General features: G+C 41.6%; 1 protein-coding gene across 2 annotated transcripts in view; it reads left to right on the top strand.

Annotated features, from left to right (window-relative positions):
• The window catches only part of CRTAP (cartilage associated protein), a 42,753-nt gene that overhangs the window by 1,846 nt on the left and 19,344 nt on the right, over positions 1 to 21,563 (top strand). Inside the window, exons 2-4 of one of the 2 annotated variants that reach the window (XM_077129893.1) lie at positions 7,569 to 7,718; positions 10,250 to 10,421; positions 11,124 to 12,016. In XM_077129893.1, the coding sequence (XP_076986008.1) occupies positions 7,569 to 7,718; positions 10,250 to 10,421; positions 11,124 to 11,359 (558 nt within the window). In that variant the 3' untranslated portion in view covers positions 11,360 to 12,016. Of the gene's footprint in view, positions 1 to 7,568; positions 7,719 to 10,249; positions 10,422 to 11,123; positions 12,017 to 21,563 lie in introns of those variants that run through there. The other variant, XM_077129891.1, reaches the window with a different exon arrangement.

The following is a 21,563-nucleotide window of genomic DNA, read 5'->3' as shown; positions in this document are numbered from 1 at the left end:
CAACCGTGGGATGGGGAGCGACAATCCCTTCCTGACCAAAATGGAGAAAAGAAGCATAATAAAATAAGGGATCAGTGGCCAGGAGAGATCAAATGGAGTCAAGAGGCTATTCTGGAGCAGGCCATGGTGGTTCAGCAGGCAAGAATGCTTGCCTGCCATGCCAGAAGACCTGGGTTCAATTCCCGGTGCCTGCCCATGTTAAAAAAAAAAAAAGAAAAAAAAAAAGGCTATTCTGGAGGCTACTCTTATGCAAGCTTCAGTTAGATAGTGCCAATTGCCTAATCCCAACCAACACCACTCCTGCTGACTCTTAAGAACACCTAGGGCTGGAACTGAGACTCTATAAAGGTTTCATGCACTAGGTTTGCCTTCCTGGAACGTACAATTCACTGAGGGTTCCTAGGTCAAATTAATCCTGAAGCTCAGAGGGACCAGCCTCTCCAGGATTATCAGTTAATTTTATTCCCCTATTCTTTAGTGTGAATCCCCTTCTCAACATGAAAAAGTCAGAATGGGCATTGCCCAAAGATCCCTCTAGATTGGGAGAAGGATTAAAGGAGAAGGAGGTTAACAGAGAAAATGGGACATAACAAATGAGTATGGCTACTGAACTACTATATTAGTATTCCTTCTAGCCTCCAGTGTTTCGGAGCAGCTAGAAGGAAAAATCTGAGATGACAGAATGGTAGCTCATGATAAACTCTGGGATCTGTTCTATAACTCCTCGTTGAAGTGTACTTTGAAAATTATTGTTTTTTTTTCTTTCCTTTATATATATGTTTTACAATAAAAGAAGTTTAAAAGTTCAGTGGTAGAATTCTTGCCTGCCATAAGGGAGACCTGGGTCCAATTCCCAGCCCATGTGCTCAAAAAAAAAAAGAGAGAAGAAAAATCAACAAATGGTGCTGCGAATATGGGATTGTCATAGGGAAAAGAATGAAATGTGACCCCTACCACAAAGTATGCAAAAAAACAAACAAACAGAAAACATTAAAAAAAAAAGTGCACAGAAGAAAAGACAAAATTCCTGTCCATCATCTAACTCTACTCCACTCCCTGAGTTGACTCTACTTATTTTTATTATTATTTTTCTAACATGTTTTTAAGGCTGTAATCTTTATCCTGAGTTCTGCCTTGGCCATGTTCTTCGTAGTTTGTGGTCTTTGTAGTGCTTTTGTTTCCATGAATAGTTCAATCTCAAATGAAATTATTTGTAATTAAACAAGTATGACTCTCTTTTGATTATTAAAATAGAGATGGTGAGCTCTTTAGGTTCTCACTCCCCCCCCCCCAAAAAAAAACAGCAGAAAATAGATCCATGGTCTATCCCAGACTCTGAAGGTAGTAGAAATTTGTTTAAATTTTGCTTTGATTCTTTGGGCTGCAGGATCTGTTTCTCATATTTCCTCTGAGACCTGTATGTTGCATTGTTATGAGTAAAAAAATAACTCAAAACTCCAAATAGGAGAAACACTGGATTATTTCTATGCTTAGTACAGTCGTTACAGTTTTTTGTAAAGTATCAGCTTTGTGAACGTTTGTCCTGGCAATAAAAAGCAGATTTAAAATAGAACTAGGGCATAAGATTAATAAAATTCCGGGACTTTGAAAAATGATGGCTGGCTCATGCTCACACTATGTTTTAAGCTATAAATGACCTATTTAATTCTGCACAGTTCTAGACAATGACAGTTTGAACCAGATTTGAGTCACATAATCAAGGGGAAAACATTTTCTATTTAAACTGGCAGAATACTTGAAGCGCTGATTTCTTTAATGTACATATGAATTAGAAATAAATGATAGGAGAAAAGCATTTTACTTGGGGTGACCATAACACATGGGTTTTCTCCAACTTGGCAGCCTCAGGAGGTTAGGATGTTCACCCTCCTCTTCAAAACCCTTTATAAATTTTGCAACAATCCCTTATTTAAAAGTCAGTACATTACCACCTGTCTTAGTATTTTGATATCTCTTACAGGGCACAAAAAAGTTAAGAATTTTATTAAGCCAGAATGTTCACTTAATTGTTTCAACTGATGAGATAACTGAAAAAGTGATTTTGGGTGGTAATGTTTTATGGTTTATTATTATTATTATTATTATTATTATTATTATTTTACATGGGCAGGCACTGGGAACCCAACCCAGATCTCTGGCACGGCAGGCGAAAACTTGGCCACTGAGCCACCGTTGCCCGCCGTTGATGGTTTATTTTTTTCATCTGTGATGTTTATATTTTCAAACTGTGTTGTAGGTGGGGAGAAAATGGTAAGTGACAGGCACTTAGGTCCTACCTGGTCCTGGAGGCTGGGAATGGTGCTCCTTGCCGTGGCAAGACTTGGGTAAAGGTCGTGCCTTTCAGACTCAGCTGCAGTCAAGCATTTCTTTGTCTCAGTGATAAGGAAATGACTGAGCTGAACATGGGAACAAGGATGGTGTAAAGACTATCGGAGTGAAAAGTCGAGGCTTGGAGCTCACGGCAGGTTCCCCCCCCCAGCCCACCTTGGGTTCCACATACGGACTGTGGGTTCTTTCTGTGCTGCCATCTTGCATGAAATGCCCGTCTTCCCCACAGGCCAAGCCAAAAGGGGGCTCCAGTGCTTTATCAAATCCTTCAAGACTGTCATGCTCGGAGCTGGACAGAGCTGGCAGGCACTCTTTTTTTTTTTTTTTTTTTTGAGTTTGCTATTTGTGTGATCTTTTTTTTTTAGCAGTTTTAGTAACACACCATCAATCCATCCGAAGTGTACAGTCAGTATCTCTTGGTATAATCACATCATTATGCATTCACCACTACAATCAATTTGAGAACACTCTCATTACTCTGGAAAAAAAAAATCCCATACCCCATATACCCCCATATTATTGATGTTTAGCTTTGGTATAGTACCGTCGTTAAAACTGATGAAACAATATTACAATGTTACCGTTAATTGTTGGCCTTAATTGTTTTTTCCCCCATATACCATCCTATTATTAATACCTTGTAATATTGATATACATTTGTTCTAGTTCATGTAAGAACTTTTTTATATTTATACAATTAACCACAATCATCATCCATAATAGGTTTTGCTAAGTTATTCAGTCCCATGTTTTATCCTCTACCTTTTCTTCTAATGACACACGAGACCCTAGACTTCCGTTTCTACGATATTCTCAGCAGCATTAATTACACTTACAGTATTGTGCTACCATCCCTCTATCCATTTATGAACATTTACAATCAACGTTATTAAGCATTCTGTACCCCTTAAGCATCATCTTCCCACTGTCTATCCTCTTTCTATCCCTTGGTAACGTATGGTCTAGATTTTAACTCCCAGAATGTGCTCTTTATAATTAGTTCATCTTAGTGAGACCATATAATAGTGGTCCTTTTGTGTCTCGCAGGTGCTCTTACTGTATCTCTTGCCTGGACATGGACCCTGATCTCCCCAAGCCACAGGGCCTGCCACCACAGAGAGGCATATTTTGGGGTAGCTCGTTTGGCAGGTAGCTGGGGTCGTCTCATGCAGGTGACAACCTCTCAGGAGCCCATGGAAAGGTGGATGCTTCTACCAACCCTCTGCAGAACCTGCCTGGGGTCTGTCAGAGGTTTTGCTGCCAAGATTTAGCAAAATCTTGTTCCTGCCAGTAGAGGCTGAATAAATGAACAAGACTACTCTGTCCTCTTCAGGAAGAGGTTCCACTTTTTAAAAATCTCATATCCTAAATTAGGAGCCTTGAAAATCCTACTCTGGGGCGGACCATGGTGGCTCAGAAGGCAGAGTTCTCGCCTGCCAAGCCGGAGACCCAGGTTCGATTCCCAGTGCCTGCCCATGTTAAAAAAAAAAAAAATCCTACTCTGTGCCTCTATCTAGATGCTCTTCTAGGAATCAGCGAATTCTAATTTCACTGGCTAAATGTTTTTTAAAATTTTTATTAATTAAACCAATCAACATGCAACATGAACATTTTTAACGTATGAACATTCCAAACTTGGTGTGCAATCAGTGGCTCACAGTATCATCACCTAGTTGTATATTCATCACCATGATCATTTCTCAGAACATTTACATCACTCCAGAAAAAGAAATAAAAAGAAAAAAGAAAAAAACTCATACATACCATACCCCTTACCCCTCCCTCTCATTGACCGCTAGTATTTTCCTCTACCCAATTTATTTTAACACTTGTTCCCCCTATTATTTATTTATTTTTAATCCATATTTTTTATTCACCTATCCATAACATAGATAAAAGGAGCATCAGAACAAGGTTTTCACAATCACCCAGTCACTTTGCAAAAGCTATGTCATTATACATTCATCTTAAAGAAACACGGCTACTGGAACACAGCTCTACAGTTTCAAGCACTTCCCTCTAGCCTCTCTAATACACCTTAAACTAAAAAGGGGTTATCTGTATAATGCATAAGAATACCCTCCTGGATAACCTCTGTGCTCTACTTGAAATCTCTCAGCCACTGACACTTTGTATTGTCTGATTTCTCACTTTCCTCTTTTGGTCGAGAAGTTTTTCTCAATCCCTTGATGCTGAGTCCCAGCTCATTCTAGGATTTCTGTCCCACATTGCCAGGGAGGTTTACACCCCTGGGAGTCATGTCCCACGTAGAGAGGGGGAGGGCTGTGAGTTTGTTTGCTGTATTGGCTGAGAGATAAGCCACATCTGAGCAACAAAAGAGGTTCTCTAGGGTGACTCTTAGGCCTAATTTTAAGTAGGTTTAGCCTATCTTTTGCAGGGATGTTTCATATGAACAACCCCCAAGATTGAGGGTTCGGGGTGGGCCATGGTGGCTCAGCAGGCAGAGTTCTCACCTGCCATGCCAGAGACCCGGGTTCGACTCCTGGTGCCTGCCCATGCAAAAGAAAAAAAAAAAAAAGAAAACAAGATTGAGGGTTTGGCCTATTGATTTTGCTGTCCTTACTGCTTGCGAGAATTTCAGGCTTTCTCTACATGGAGAAGTTGAATTTTCCCTCTTCCTCACCATTCCCTCAAGGGGACTTTGCAAATACTTTTTAATTCACTGTTCAAATCACTCTGGGATTTATCAGGGCATCACTCTGGACAAACCTACAAAATCTCATGCCCCTACTCAAGGTTCCATGCACTTATGGTGCTCAATTAAACTGTCCATATAAATTATGTTAGGAGATGCATTAGTCAAAATATAAATTTTGTACCAAATAAACATTTTTTGCTTTTGTCTCAAACATAAGTTAAAGTATTAAAATAAAGTATTAAAGTATTAAAACAGTTACCATCTGTTTTCAACACCCTGCAATATTGACATTCCTTTGTTCTTCCTCATGCAAAAACACTTTTTAATTTGTACATTTAGTCACTATCACTGTACACTCTAGGCATTCCTAGATTATACCATCTCAGTCTTTATCGTCTGTCTTTCCTTCTGGTTTCATTTGTGCCCCCAGCCCTCCTCCCTCTATCATTCTCACATTCAGCTTCATTCAGTGTTCTAACATTATTGTATTACAGTTAGGTAGTAGTGTGCTATCCATTTCTGAATTTTTATAATTAGTCCTGTTGCACAATCTGTATCCCTTCAGCTCCAGTGACTCACTGGCTAAACTTTAAAAGGCTGCATTCACACCTCCTTACTTCCTTCTCGTTGCCAGATGAGAAAAAATCCCTAACCAAGAAGTGTGAAGCTTTCTGTATTTCTGTAGAACTCCTACTAAGGCATCCCCAAAATATCAGTACTGGCATCTGGGAGTCTGCCCTCATACCCCCTGCCATTTCTCCAACAGGGCCAACACCACTGACTCAGAATGACTTGGCTACGATTCTGGGGCAATTCAGTACAGATATGCACTATTTTGTGATTCTCAGAAATTCAGAAATCAGGAGTCTACCAAATATCCAGTTAAATTCCTCTTCCAAGTCGAATCCCCTGATTTCCTGCTCCCAGTGACCAGGATAGGCTGGGGTGGTCCGTTTACACGGGTGCAGGCATCTCCCCCACCCCTCCCAGATTGTGCCACGATTCTGGGGGAGGGCCAGAGCCAGGCCCTCAGTGTGGGGGTCTTCTGGTTGTTGGTTGTGTATCTGCACAGGGGCGCTTCCCTATCTGCCTGGTCCCGTGAGGCCCCCATGCACCGTTCCTGTCTGAGACCTTGCACCCTCTTGGGAACTGCTTACAACGGTTCTACGCCCGAAGCTCCAGAGCCCACATGCCTTACTACTCCTATAGACCCCAAGGGTCTCCTGGACTAAGGAATTCCCTCTTTCTTCCTCTTCTTCCAGGCCAGTCAGCTTCTTCCTCCAGCTTTCTACCTCCATGTCCCCCTCTCCTCAAGCCTGCTAAGTTCTCTCAAGAGCACAGGACTTCTGTCGCACAGATAATTTCTGCCTTCTGACCTGACACCTACCTCCCTGAGGCTGTGAAACTCAGAACCATCTGGCTACCACTTAAGTGAGGAGAAGAGAAAGGACAAAACAGAGGGGAAAGGAGTAAATTAATTCCTCAAAATAGTGTGTAGTCATAATGTTGTTGTGTTCAAAGCACGATACTTATGGTGTCCTGCCTTGTCCTAGGTACTGAACAGACACCAGGAATCCAGACATGAGGAGTACACATCTGGGTCCTCCAAGGAGATAGACACGTTAACAGAGTGTGGTGTGAAAAGGGAGAAGACAGGACATGGGGAATGCCAAAGAGTCTCTTAGTTGAGGTTGCTGGGAGACAGGGAGAACTTACTAGAATGTACATTTCACCAAGAAAGGGATTTTTTCCCCATTTGACCCACTTCCTAGAACAGCCTAGCATATGGAAACTCAACCAATATTTGTTCAGTGATTAAATAAGTGAGGAAATGTGGCAGTCATCAAAACTATGAGCAGAAGAAATAATGCGTGGGAAGGTTCTGTGAGGGATTTGGGAAAACATTAAGATACTGTTTAGAGTACTAGCAGAAAAGATGTAGCACAGTCATACTGGGTGGTGTGAGGAGAGTCTAACGAAGTGGTTATTTACTGAGGTGTGTACAGGGTGTAGGCATCATGCCATGCCCCAGAGCTAGTTAGTATTTGGCATGACCATCTGTAGGCCAAAAGGGACACAGGAAAGAGCAATTACTTGAACATGGACGGAGAGAGACTATGTGGAGAGGGCCCCCCTGAGAGAGCTGTGACCTTCAGGTAAGGGACACAGGAGCCCAAGAAGACTGTTCTGGAATAAAGCCAGAGACCAAATAGCCCAGCCCATCCCTTTCTTCAGTTTTCTATTGGGGGTCCTTATTGGTGAACCCGGTAGAAGCCAAAAGATGAGGAATTCCATTGTTACGTCCATTCAGGCCAGCCTCCTGGGGCATGGAGCAGGTTGGAGATGGTAGAGAGGGGATCAGAAAGGGCAGAGAGGCCATCTAAACAGTTCCCTTCAGGGAAATGACTCTTACCTAGAGTGGCTGGGCTAAGTCTTGAGCCCCTGGCTGGAAGCATTGAATGAATGCAAAGGTGCTGATAGGCTGAATACACATTTTGTTTTGCTAATATCACTGCACAGCATCCACTAAGTAGCTTTTATCTTTCTTCTTTGTATTTAGGCAAATAATCTTCCAAAAGCCATCGCAGCTGCACACACGTTTCTACTGAAGCATCCTGATGACGAAATGATGAAGAGAAACATGGCCTATTACAAGAGCTTGCCGGGTGCTGAGGACTACATTAACGACTTGGAGACCAAGTCATATGAGGTATGTTTGGATTTGTACACAGCAGTTAGTTGCAATGTGAGTCATTAAGGAAGTATGTCGTGGTTAACAGCTATGAGCATCTAAGGACCTCTGGTGATTTGGGTGACATTTTATGAATATTATGACAGTAAAAATGATGGGGTTTTTAAAGCAAAGCTGATCCATTTAAGAATGACTTTTTATATTCCCTGATGATTTTAAAGCCACCTTCTCTTTTAGTTTTTTTTTTTTTTTTTGCATGGGCAGGCACCAGGAAGCCACCTTCTCTTTAAATACTACGTTTTAGAAATACATCCATTTGATGGTTCCGTGTTAAGGTGGCAGAGTAAAGACATGTCTTGGAAATCATCCCGAAATGACCAGGAATGCAGGAAACAGAAACAGAAATTTCCATCCTTGGTGAAAGTAGGAGGAGACATTTGTAACCTCAAGTGATAACATATATTATAGATATTAAGGTGGAAAAGGAATTTGGGTGCAAGGAGAACTGACTTTCAGAGTAGAGGATCCCGAAACTGATGTATCTGCAAAGGGGAATTCTGACGAATTATACCAACACCACTAAAGATTTAACCATTAAGAGCTTTTACTATGGTTAGGCCCTGAGAAGCTCAGACACGGGCATGGGAACCAAGGAAGGCTGAAGTAAAACAGGGGCTGAAAACGGAGGTGTAGTGCAAGGATCCACAAGGAATCATTATATCCTAAGGCCTAACTTAGAGCTTTCTATGGCATAATCAGACGCAAGCTCAATTTTCTTTACCAGGAGGGAACTTCAAATAGAGTGTGCAGAAGTCTCTTTTCGAAGGGGCCTTCAGTTTCCCAGGGAAGAATTCTCTAGTCTTTTGCAGGGTTAGTGGGCTGTCCATGCTTTGTCTGCTGGTGTCTGAAAGCCAGCCTGGGGAGAGGGTCGGGGGGTCTCACAGCTTCACCTCCTTCTCAGTTTTCAGCCCATTCCTTAAGTCAGGTCTCTGCTATGCCTGGCCCCTGACTGCTCAGCCTTTGAGGTAAAGTCTCTAGAATAAACCACCAGTTCCTGGCAAGGGGAAGCTTTGAAAGATGTGATCTCTTGGGTGGGCAGGTGGTGCTGGGAGGGAACCTAGGAGTCCAAGTGTTCTGTTTCAGACGTTTGAGCCCCGCTTTCAGTTCCACAACCTCCCCCAGCCTTCTGCGGTCCCTAGTGTTTGCAAATACTGAGGAGTATGTAGCTCGCTTCCTCTTTGGACCCCCATCTGCAATAATTTGACTTGCTGTCTTTCCAAAAGTTGCTGAAATAACTTTACTGCTTTTTCCTCTTCCATCTCCCCATAAGAAGGGTTTATGCCTTTTTTTCTTTCTTCATTCTCATTTTCACAGGCTTTGGGGAGCAGAGCTGCACACCTGTGGTCAGTGCACTGAGTTTCACTGGAAGTCAACTATCCTTTTTTATCCTCTTTGGAGCCCTCTGGGTGTGGCTGGGCTGCCCTCCTCTGTTTGGCTTCCTTCTTGCTGCTGCCGGGCTGCCGCTTCTGCAAAGCCAGCTGCCTGGAGTTGCTGCTCATTTGCCCGGTCTCCAGGCACGGCACCTCCAGTTCTCTCCCTGTCCTGTTTCGGGAGGATGCTGTCTGCCCAGGGGGTTTAGAGAGATCCACTTCCTATCTGAGGCCTTTAGCCTTGTTGAAAGTTCCAGGTTCATGGGGTGACCCTCAGATCCCCCATCCTGGAGCAGCTGAAAGGAACTCCAAATGGAGAGTTCCATACTTCTTTCGAGGCTAGTCCTGACCCCTCCAGGTTAGCAGGTTTCCACATGTATCCAAGATCTCTATTTCTCTATCTGAGCTAAGCTGCTTGCTTCGCCCTCGTTATTTCTCTTTTATCTTATCCAATCAACATGTAGCAGAAGTTCCTTGAAATTTCCACTATCTTGCACATGGTTGCCTTCCCCGGTCACGAGTGCTTGATGCATGGCCCTCCTGAATTATACTTCATTGTTGGTAGATGGGAAGAGGGGCATCAGGCACCTGCTTTGCGCTCCTGTCTTTTCCTTGATTTAATTTTTAAAAATATACTTTATTGAGGTATAATTTATTTACATTATATTTGCCAGCTTTAAGTGTACAATTTGGTGCATTTTGACAAATGTATACAGTCATAGAGTTACCACCATAATCATAATACAGAATATTTTCACTCCCAAAGAAGGTTCCCTTGTGAATCTTTACAGTCAAGCCCCTGCCCCACCTCCTTGCTCCTGTCAACCACGAACCTGCTCTCTGTGACTCTAGTTGTGTCTTTTTTTTCTGCCTCAAATTTAAATTTTATTATCAAGCCCTTGCTCCCTTGAATGAAAACTAAGAAAGATGTGTACCCATTGTAAACAGGATAGAAAAATCTAGATATAAAGTAAACCACTATAGACTGCATATTTAATTATGGGTCAGTGTGGTTTCTTCACAACGAATGAGAAAGAGGTTGGCAGTGGCGTCCTTTGGGAGGACACATGAGCTCCCGTCATGTCCAGGAGCGAACTTCACTGGCTTCTTTCTTTTCAGAGTCTGTTCATCCGAGCCGTGCGGGCGTACAACGGGGAGAACTGGAGAACGTCCATCACGGACATGGAGCTCGCCCTACCTGACTTCTTCAAGGCCTTTTATGAGTGCCTTGCAGCCTGCGAGGGCTCCAGGGAGATAAAGGACTTCAAGGATTTCTATCTCTCCATAGCAGGTTGGTGGTGGGTTGTATCCTAGACGTAAACGGGATAGCCACCCTTGTGGAATCTGTCGTAGTTGGAGGTCTCCTATCTGTCTGTATGCCTTCTGTGTGACATGAGTGGCCTCTGAGGAACTTTTCTTTTTCCCACTCTTCAAAAAAATTTTTAATTTTCAAGGAATTATAGAATTTTGGGAGATTTGCAAAGATGTTGCAAAGAGCTCTTGTGAAGCTTTCACCCAGCTTCCCCTACAGTTAGTATTTTGTACAACCACAGTAGATTTGCCCAACCTAAGAGATTAATTAGCATTGCTACAATTCCATTAACTAACTCAGAGTTCCCTAGTTTTCCCACTGATGTCCTTTTTTTCTGGTCCAGGACCCCCCTCCCATCCAGGACACAACATTGCCTTTAATCATTGTGTCTCCTTAGTCTCTTCTGATCTGTGACTTTTTTTGGTTTTTCCTTATTCCTCCTGACCTTGAAGCTTTTGAAGAGGGCTGGTCAGGTATTTTGTAGGATGTTCCTCAATTTGGGAGAAACTTTGATGTTTTTTTCCTAATTGGCCTGAGGTCATAGGTCTTGGGGACGGTACCTAAGGGAGGTGACACACTTCCTCACCACATCAGATTAGGGCTCTTGATATCACATGGCCTCACTGGCAGTTTTCAATCATCACGTTTCTTTTTCCCTTTCCATACTTTACTCCTTTGAAGTGAGTCACCAAGTCCAGCCCACAACCAAGAGGAGGGGAATGAAGTTCCAACTCCTGGAGGGAAGGATATCCAAGAATTTATGGACACATGTTAAAGTCCCTCAGTTATTAATAAAAATTTTGGAAGAGATACTTCCAGCTGTGCCAATGTCCTGTTTCTCTTTAAAGTTCCACATACTAATTTTAGCATTCATCTGTACCTCACTTGTAGAAATTAGTACTGCAGTGTTTGCCTAATGGAGATTTTCTATTTCCATTCTTCCTTCTCTCTCTATAAATTGGAATTCTTCTCTAAGTACAGAAAATATTTATTTAATTCTTTGGGTCACAGTGATCATTTAAATTCTCATATTGGATTCCACTGGTTCTGAGGAAATTTTGATCTTAAATATTAATGTGTAAGTGGGGGTAGCCGACACCTACATAGATAACCCTTTCTTTTTTCGTATGCTGTGTAGCAGGAGTCACGTTTCATTTGTTAAATTTTTGTTTGTTTGTTTTTTCTTTCTTTCTTTGCTTGTTTGTTTGTTTGGGGAAGTGCATGGGCCGGGAATTGAAGCTGGGTCTCCTGCATGGCAGGCGAGAATTCTACCGCGGAACTACCTTTGCACCCCCCTTACATAGATAAACCTTTGACTTCCGGTGAGAATACTGAATGTGATTGGAGGAGGTCTGCTATATCAGTCCTGCTCAATTACAGATTCCCCAAAGGTTTACAGAAAAATTAATATGGGCAAAGAGGAACTCAGTGACTCGCATGCCTGGGATAGCTTTGATTATGGAAATCCTGTAGTACCCAAAAAAGATAGAGTACTAGACCCTTATGTAGTCTTTACCTGGTAACTATTTTTTTTTTTTAACCAGGTAACTTTTTTTTGGTTCCAGGTCTTTTAATTTTCCCTGCTTGATTTTTTATTTTTATTTTTATTTTTTACAGTCAAATTGGCAGAAAACTGGCCAGGGCTGTTGGGCATTGGGGTCAATCCCCCACATTCAAACCCAGGTTTCAGATCATGGCTGCTGTGGTGGTGGATGAAATTAGGGTTTGTAGAGATTTCCCAGCCCACCCTAGAACTTCCTTTTCCAGATGGCTGGGGGAGAAGTCAGTATAGATCCCCATTACTGTAGGTGAGGTGAGAAGACATTTTCTCTCCCTCCCCACCCTGGATTTCTTCAGAGATGTGGAGATAGAAGCCTGTGGTCTCTAATTGCCTACAATCTTCTCCTAAAAATATAAAACACGTACAGTTGGCTTTGGTAAAAAAAAAGAAAAAAGAAAATAAAACAAAACATTCTTAAACAAAGTAACTTTTTGAAAACTGTTTTTCTGGTTATAAAACAATGTATGCTTATTTTGGGAATTTTAGAAAATACAGAAAAGAAGAATGAAGAAAACCAAAAAACACCACCTATAGATAGCCCAGATTTCCCTGTGGTGTCCCTTTAGCCTTTAATGCACAGGGTTGCTCCAGAAAGTGGGAGATTGCCCAGAGGAGATTTCTCAGAGTGGTTCGGGGGACACTGATCCCGGAGCTGCACCTTGCAGAGTGGGTGTCCCTGGCAAACGAGTTTGGGAATGGGCTGCCTGCTGTGTCCCTCCTGGAAGTCACTATGCACTTTCATGGTTAAAAATTCTTAGAAATTCTGCTTCTTTTACATCTAGGAATTTTCACCGTTTTTTTTTTTGTTGTTGTTGTTCATAGATTTCTTTTTCTATACAGTACTATTTTTTTCTCCTTTAAAAAATGTTTTTTTTTTTTAAATTTCATATACATATAAAAATAGAAGAATATAGTGAACTTGCATGTGCCCATGACCCAGCTTAGTACTTGTCAACTCATGGCCAATTAGGCGTCTAATTCCCACCTACTTCCCCCTCCTTCATGTAATTTGAAGCAAATCCCAGATGCTACATCCCTTTATTTGTAATATTTCTGTATATACCTCTAAAAGATGACTCTGTTTTTGGACATAATGACCAAACTGTTACAACTAAACATACTTGATATGATCACCAAACATCCAGACAGTGTCCCAGTTGTCTCAGAAATGTCATATGTACATATATGCACTTTTCATTCACAGTTTGTTTTTTGAATCAGGATCCATATAAGGTCCATGTATTGCAATTTGTTGATCGCTTTTAAATCTCTTTTAATCTATAGGTTCCACTCCATATCTACCGCCCTCCCCCCTCCCTGCCTGGCTATTTGTTGAAGAATCTACTTCAATTTGTCCTGTCAAGGTTTCCACACTCGAGGGTTTGCTGACTCCCCTTGTTCACCCTACCTTCTCTATTTCTTATAAATTGGTGGATGGTTGTAGAAGCTTGGTTGGGTTTAGGTCTCTTTCTTTGGGTGGGAAGAGGAGCTAGACTCCTTCACAATTGGTGCAGAGTTCTTCCATCAGAGAACCATAATGCCCCTCTCTTGGTGAGATTGGCAGTTGCTGGTGCTCGGTGCCCTTTGAAGGAGCTCCTTTTAATCGGTGTTCTCCCAGCCTCCCTTCTCACCTGCGGCATGGAGAAATACTCCTTTCCCTCAGAACAGAGGGAGGAAGGTGAAAAGGGTGCTTACTGGGAGCTGCAGGGATTTTTATTTCCTCTGACCCCCAGCCCCACACTGTCTTCCCTAACTGTGTTATTTGATAAAACTCAATTTCTTTGTGGCCCTCTCTTTAAAATACAAAACAAAACTTTTTATTGCAGTAACAGATATAGAACACAAAATTTCCCCTTTTGATAACATCCAAGTATACAGTTCAGTAGTATTAATCGTAGTCACAATGTTGTGCTACTTCACCAGCATCTATTTCCCTTCCTTTTTCATCTCCTCAAACAGAAACTCTTCACCCATTAAGCTATAATTCCCTCTTCCCTTCCCACTCTTCTCCTCTTCAATGTCTTGTAAACCACTATCTGTCTCTTTGAGGTTTAGTTCTTCTAGATGCAGTGTTTTGACTATAGATTTAATATGGTCATTAGAAAAGGTAACATTTATTAAACTCTTAGTAAGTGCCATGCTTTGTTCTATTTTCTTTATGTGTATTATCTCAGTGTTGCAACTCTATGAGGAAGGTACTAGCATTATCCCCGTTTTACAATTGAGAAAGTTGCGGTGGAGAGGATAAATAATGTACTTAAGGTCTGCAGGTAGTAAGTGAAGAGCTGGGCTTTGACCCCAGGTGTTCTGACTGCATGAGTCCACCCTCAATGGACAATTGGAATGGTGTCTTACCTGGTTGCGTGCATTCTACTTAACCTTGAATTTTATTTTTGAATAGGTAATATATGCACATTGTATAAGATTTGGAAGACACAAAAGAATGTACTATGAAAAATAAACCTTCTTTTCCATTACGGCCCTGACCAAAAAGAGATGGCAAATACAAATCGGGATAGTTGAAGATGGCGTATTTACAAAGAGATTGGCCACTCCTAAATAGTATCTTTCAAGACCCTATTCACAGAAAAGTCTACATCCTGACTCATCTTCACATATTCAAAGATACTGTTTACAAATGAGTTCCCACCCATAGGGACATGCATTAAGAATATGTCTTTTGGGGATGCATGATTCATAATCCCTTTTGGGATAAAACAAAAAAATAATAAATATCTTATAAAAATAAATAATGTAGATGTTAGTAAATGTGATTGCTGTAGGATACATTTTAAGTTTTAGTTTTTATAGGCATTTTAAATGAACTTACTTTTAGAAACAAAAACATTTGACAGTCTTATATTGGGGTTATTAATTACAAACTATAGCAGAAGTTTTGTCCTGTTTTAACTTTACACACTTACTAGGATTAGGTTAATTAGTAGGTAGAATATAGTTTTGTATACTTGCTTTGTTTCTCCTTTAAAGTTTATGTCGAAGATGAAGTTTTGACCTATGGCTTACCACCTGTGCTTTTAAAGAAGACTTAGAGTAAAGTAGTGTAGCTGTTAAGTAAATTTGGTTGTTATATAGGTAAGTATTAGGATATAGCATGGAGAGTGAGAACATCGTTAAGTCTTTAGGAATTTTATACAATTTTAAAATATATGAATAGCATTTTACCCATGCAAATTTAGTTAATAGAAGTATAGAAAATTTCTTTTAATTATTGTAATACTTGTTAAACATTCCTTAAATATAATATGGTAAGTTATTTTAGCATCTCACTTTTACAAGGTGAGAGAACAAATCCTTCGTAAGTTTTCTTTTAAGAGTGAGATTTGTTTTCTGAAATAAAGGATGATAAGGCTAGCATAAACATTAGGAAAGGATATCATTAACCTGCTTTTCTTTGATAGAGTACTCTGATGGTTAAGAAAAACTTTTCATAACTCTTCATTAAGAGCAGCATTGACTATGACAGATCTTTTCATAGTTAGCAGTGACTATAAACAAAACTTATCTTTTAAAAATTTTCCAGAACTTTCTATGTCCATCTCGGGCTTAGACCTTCTGCAATTTTCTATATTCACGTAGGGCTTGTGGTCAGTAATGACTATAAAATTTACTTTCTTAAATCTTTCTGCAACTCTCCATATCCTTATACATTCAGTTAATGAGTACAATAAAATTCAATTTTATTTTAGGAAAATATTAGTTTACAAAGCTAACATATTGCAAGACTGTACTCTGAGGCAGTTGGAGGCTAGTTAAGTCTGCTAGTAAGGAATTCACTTAAAGATATAGGGATTATTTTGAAACTTTTGGAACAGCACTGTTTGAGTAGAGTGGGAATTTTATTAAGTTTGTGCCATTTAAAAGCAAATAGTTATTGAGAGTTAGGATAAAGAGTGATGCAAAAGTGCATTTTTAAGATTTAGGACTGAAAACTCGCGTGTAGTCATGGGTCACTCACGGGGCTAGCCTTGGGGTGCCTTTATTTTATATATTGGCTTATTTGTTTTCGGATCTTCTCTTGGATGCTAGGAGGCCTTGGTCTAGTGGGGCCTCAGGGCAAATGAGGGGGTGAACACTAGTTGAGTTTACTATTAAGGTGGCTCCCAGGGAGTGTAAAGATCTCCTTAGAAAGGTTTGGGCATTCGGGACAATGAGAAATTATGGGACACTAGAATATCGTTGAGCTTACAGAGGAGAGGGTAGTGAAGGTTTTTGTTTTGGCTTTATGGTCACCTCCCATAACTAGGCAAGTCCCGGTGGAGGTAGGCCCAGAGGGGCAGTTTAGGACAGAATGGCTCCAGTGTTAATTAATAAATTAATAATCTTACCCGTCCCATCAGGTGTCACCTGGGGCTCTTTTAAACTGGCCCAGGGTGAAGTCAGCAGACCCCACATGGCCTTGGGCACCCTCAGTCCTCTTCACTTGCCATGATCAGAGCTTGAGGTGCTTTCCTGCCCACCCGTACCCCATTGCAGAAGACATGCGGTTCCTGGGCCATAAGCCCATGTTGGTGGCATCTGGGGCAAGGCCCTGGTGCATCCCGAGGTTGAGGGTTGTCTTAAGGTTTCTGGCAACCTCTTCACCATTGGCCCTCTGACCCACAGTTGCAAGGCCCTCGAGGCTTGGACCTACAACTTGGGTGACCTGGAGAGGACAGAGCGCTGTTAACAGGGATGGCAATAAGCTGAGCCAGTTCTCTGGTCTTTTGTTTACCTCTTTCGGCCTTCGCCTCCTCCTTGGCCCTGCCTCAATTGTTAAAGACAGAAAAGGCAGTTCTTAAAAAGTTATTAGTGAGGAAAAAAAAAGTTATTAGCGAGGGTTTGTGGGCCTATGTAGAGCTTTTCCAGCTTCCTCTGAATGCAGTGGCAGACTGGTGAAATGGGTGCCAGTAAAATCTGACTTCCCCAGGAATCTGGGCTTACATTAGTAACTTCAGGGCTTCCACTAACCTCCTGTGGAACAGGGCTGGGTTTTCCTCTTTCTCCTGACTGATATCCCTTAGCTTATTACAGTTAACTGGTTTGGTGGCACATTTTCATGCCTTTTAATAAACAGGTGTTTATTCTTTAATGGAAATTGAGACATGGGCATAGTAGAAGCCATAAGTCCCCCTTAGCTTCTTGTCTTGATAGAGAGCCATAGATACCTGAACATAGGGAATTTCTGACTGCTTTCCCTGGCTCTTACAGACTCGGGGATGGTATTATAATTGAGAGTCCCATTGGAGGGCTATGCTTCCCCATCTTTTTTTTTTTTTTTTCCAGTTTATATTGACTGTTGGCACTTCCCATTTTCCTCTTGTAAAGTAAAAAGAGGAGACCTTTGTCCTATTTCCTGAGGGCTTAAAGGAAAGTATAATTTAGAAGAGAAGTTTTATATTTGGCCACAATGGGTTTTAATAGAAACCAAATGAGGATTTGGGGTGGGGAGCTATTTAAAACAGGATCATCTAAGATATCTGCCTCTGAGAGTCCTCCTGAGCATAACATAATTTGCAAGAGCCCTTTATGAGTTTGTCCTGATATAAGGCTATAAAAGCTGTATGTGAGGAATTTCTTGCCACCTTCCTTCCTTCTTATAAAAGAGGTTTACTGTTTTATTTGTGGGCCAACATCAGCTGCTCTCTATGTGACATTGTGGCCAGACAGCATTGGAAGCACCATCATCTAAGGCAGATTTCCCTACTGGTGCCCAGCATCCCAGGTCACTGGCCTGCCGTTCTGAGCACTGACCCCTCAGCTGCCACGGGACCAGGCATCCTGTCCCCAGGTGCCCACAGGGCTCCTCACAATCTCAGGAGATGAAAGGCCCGGGGCCATCCCGATGCTGCTGAGCGAACCCACTCATCTTTCTGGGTATCTGTGCTCTAACTCTCCACCTGACTAAGTGTCTAAGAGAATGGAAAGGATTTGCCATGAAGGTATTGTGGCAAGACAGTATTGTAGTAGAAGCACCACCCACCTCTAGGGAAGAGAGGGAGGAACCTGGATGTCTGTGCTTTAAACTTGCTGCCTGTTTTAGTTTGCTAGCCACCGGAATGCAGTATGCCAGAAATGGAATGGCTTTTAAAAAGGAGAATTTAATAAGTTGCAAGTTAACAGTTTTTAGGCTGTGGAAATATCCCAATTAAAGCAAGTCTATAGAAATGTCCAATCTAAGGCATCCAGGGAAAGGTACCTTGACTCACGAAGGCTGATGAAGTTCAGGGTTTCTCTCTCAAGTGCAGGGTTTTTCTCTTGGCTGGAAGAGCACATGGCGAACACAGCGTCATCTGCTGCTCTCATCATTCTGTCATCATCTCTGATCTCTCAGAATCTCAAGCCTTTTCCTAAATGCTTCCTCTTTTAAAGGATTCCAGTAAAGTAATCAGGACCCACCTGCAATGGGTGAAGTCACATTTCTCTCTATTCAAAAGTTCATACCCACAACTGGGTGAGTCACATCTCCGTGGAGATAACCCAATTGAGTTTCCAACCTACATTATTGACTAGGGATTAAGAAAAACGGTTACTCCCACAAGACTGATTAGGTTTAAAACATGGCTTTTCTAGGGTACATAAATCCTTTCAAACCAGCACACTGCCTAAGAGAATAGTTGCCTCAAACCAAGAAACTCCATGGAGTGGATTTCCCGTGTGCCAGGTCAGGTGTTGCCATGACTGAGCAAGAGGGGAAGAACATCTGGCAAGGAAATTAGGCTCCTTTAAGAATGTGGTTAGTATCTTCCTAAACAATCAGAGGGCTATAGGTATGGACAGATTATAGGACAGGGCCACGAGTGAGGCACCCTCTGTCCTTTGCAGCATAGATTTTAGAAAGTGAAAGAAAACTTAACACTAGTAGCTTCCCCATGAGAAAGGCCCACCAAAGTTATAATTGCCCTGGAGAGCAACAGCAGGGAGGAGAAGCTGTGGTCCAGCTAGCCCCGGGCAGGTGAGACCTAGAGAGCCGATGCTGCTAGCTAGCTGAGAGCAAGACGGCCTGCGAGCTCATTGTAAGAAAAACAGGGGTCTCCTGGCTCTAACTGGCTTATTTTAGTTAGGATAACTGGGCCTTTCCTTTGCACTGCAAACCTCACTTCTGGCTTTCAGGGGAGACATTCTCATTGGAATATCCCTAATTCCCTTGGGCCCAGACCAGAGATGACCCCCTACGGTGTTACAGATAACACCTTGTTTGGTATAAGAATCCTTAGCCCAGAACCCTGTTACACAACATGGACTGTCTCAGAAGGCATCGAAAGCCAGACAGAGGAGACAGAAAGAGACTCTCATGGAGGCAGGGGAGAGGCCCTCTGCTGAAGAGGTGAAGACAGGAAAAGATTCAGCAGGAAGGGTCTATCTTCCGAGGGAAGGAAAAGAGAGTGTGGGAAGATTTGGAGAGCTGAGGAGAGAAAGACAAAGACAGATGGTGGACTCGATTTGGCTCCCACTGGACTCCTGCATGATATGGGGGGGGGGGGGGGGAAGCCCCCAGTAAGGTCCCAAAGAGCAGTACCACCCACCACCCAGAGCCTCCTTGGAGCCAGGCGGCACGGAGACGGGCTCCTGCCACCTCCAAGGAGGGAAACGAAGGCTCAGGGCAAACTGAGGTTATGTCCTGGGAGAGCTGCATCTGAGCCGCTAGACTCCTAGAGAGGGCAGTAAAAATGAGGACATAGGAGAGGATAGCAATGAGTCAAGTGAGAAGATGCAGCGACTGCACATGGCCAAACCTCCCAGTACTCACCAGTCCAGACGATTGGAGAGAAGTGCCTCCTGCCTGGCTCACCAGCGTATGTTACCGGATTTAAGTTTCCTAGGTTCATGGCTGCGCCGTAAGAAAGAATTCCGAGACAGCGCAGGTAGAGCAAGAAGATGAGACGTTTAAGTGCACGAGCAGGGAAAGGAGTCTGCGGGCACTTTCGAGTAAGGGGAGATGGAGGGTGAGAGGCTTTAGGTTTATTTTTATAGTGTGTTTTCAGTTTGGGGGCTGGCTTTATTTTTCCTTTTTGTTTTTAAATTTCTTTTGAATATGTATAACACTCTTTTGTTTCAAGAGTAAAAATAGATCATACTTAGAGCAGCCTTGCTTTCATCCATCTCTCTTCTACTTCATTGTGCCCACCCCCAGAGGTAAACATTTTAATTTGCTTTTCCTTTTTATTTCTAAGAGGTTCCTTTATTTTTTTGACAAAAATTAGCAAAGATTTACTGTCTATCTATCTGTCTATCTGCCTACATACACATGTTGATATATAGATTTTATTTTGAAATCATTTCAAACCCATAGAAAAGTTGTAAGAATAGTATAGAGAACTCCTAGTCTTTATCCAGACTCATCAACATTTAAAAATGTTTATTGAGATAACATATATAATACAAACATACCCATTTTAACCATTTTTAAGTGTATACTTCAATAGTATTAATTACATGCACATTGTTTTGCTACTGCAACATTTTACATTATCAAAACTTTTCCAAACCCCCCAGATAGAAACTTTGTATACAGTAAACAAATAACTTTCCATCCCCGACTCCCCATGGCCTCTGGCAACCTCTAATCCACTTTTTGCCTGTAGAATTTGCCTATGGTAGACATTTCCTATAACTGGAATCATACACTATTTGTCCTTTTGTGCCTGGTTTATTTCACTCAGCTTAATGATTTCAGGGTTAATCCATGTTGTAGCATGTATCAGAACTTCTTTTCTGTTTCTTTTATAATTGAATAATATTCCATTATATATATATATATATATACCACATTTTGTTTATCATTTCATTTATTTTTGGGTACTTGGGTTGTTTTTACCTTTTGCTATTGTGAATAATGCTGCTACAGATTCACAAATTTTTAACACTGATTGTGCCATGTTTACTTTACCATTCTCCATGTGTGTTTGCATGCACATCTGCATAATTATTATTTTTTCAGAACCATTTAAAAATAGGTTGCATACATGACCCTTTAGCCCATATAACTTTCCTAAGAACAATAATATTCTCTGCATATCCACAGGATTGTTAATAAATTCAGGAAATTTAATATAGATGCAATACTTTTATCCAATCTACAGTCCAGCAACCCCAGAAGCTGGGAGAGTGGAGTGGAGCAGATTCTGCCTCAGAGCCTCCAGAGGCGCCAACCCTGCCAGCCTGTCGTTTCACACCTCTGGCCTCCCAGAGTGTAGAAGAATACATGGCTATTGTTTTAGACCACCCATTTTGTGGTACTTTGTTACAGTGTCCCTAGGAAACTAATTTACTCCTTTATTGGCCATGTTCATTTTTAAGCGATTGGTTAAGATATTGTCCAGTTTCTCCATTACATAGTTACTATTTTTCCTTGTGAAATTAATATATAATTTTTTTTAACTTTTTTTACTGTATAGTATAACATATATACAAAGCAAAGAAATAAAAAAGCAGTAGTCTTCAAAGCACTCTTCAACGAATGGTTACAGGACAGATCCCAGAGTTTGTCATGGGCTACCATATGATCCTCTCAGATTTTTGCTTCTAGCTGCTCCAGAATATAGCAGGCTAGAGAGCGTAAA

The sequence above is a fragment of the Tamandua tetradactyla genome, chromosome 15, assembly GCF_023851605.1.
Source record: "Tamandua tetradactyla isolate mTamTet1 chromosome 15, mTamTet1.pri, whole genome shotgun sequence".
Classification (NCBI taxonomy): Eukaryota; Metazoa; Chordata; class Mammalia; order Pilosa; family Myrmecophagidae; genus Tamandua; species Tamandua tetradactyla.
Note: the sequence above shows the minus strand (reverse complement) of the source record. Positions and strands in the feature narration are given on the sequence as shown.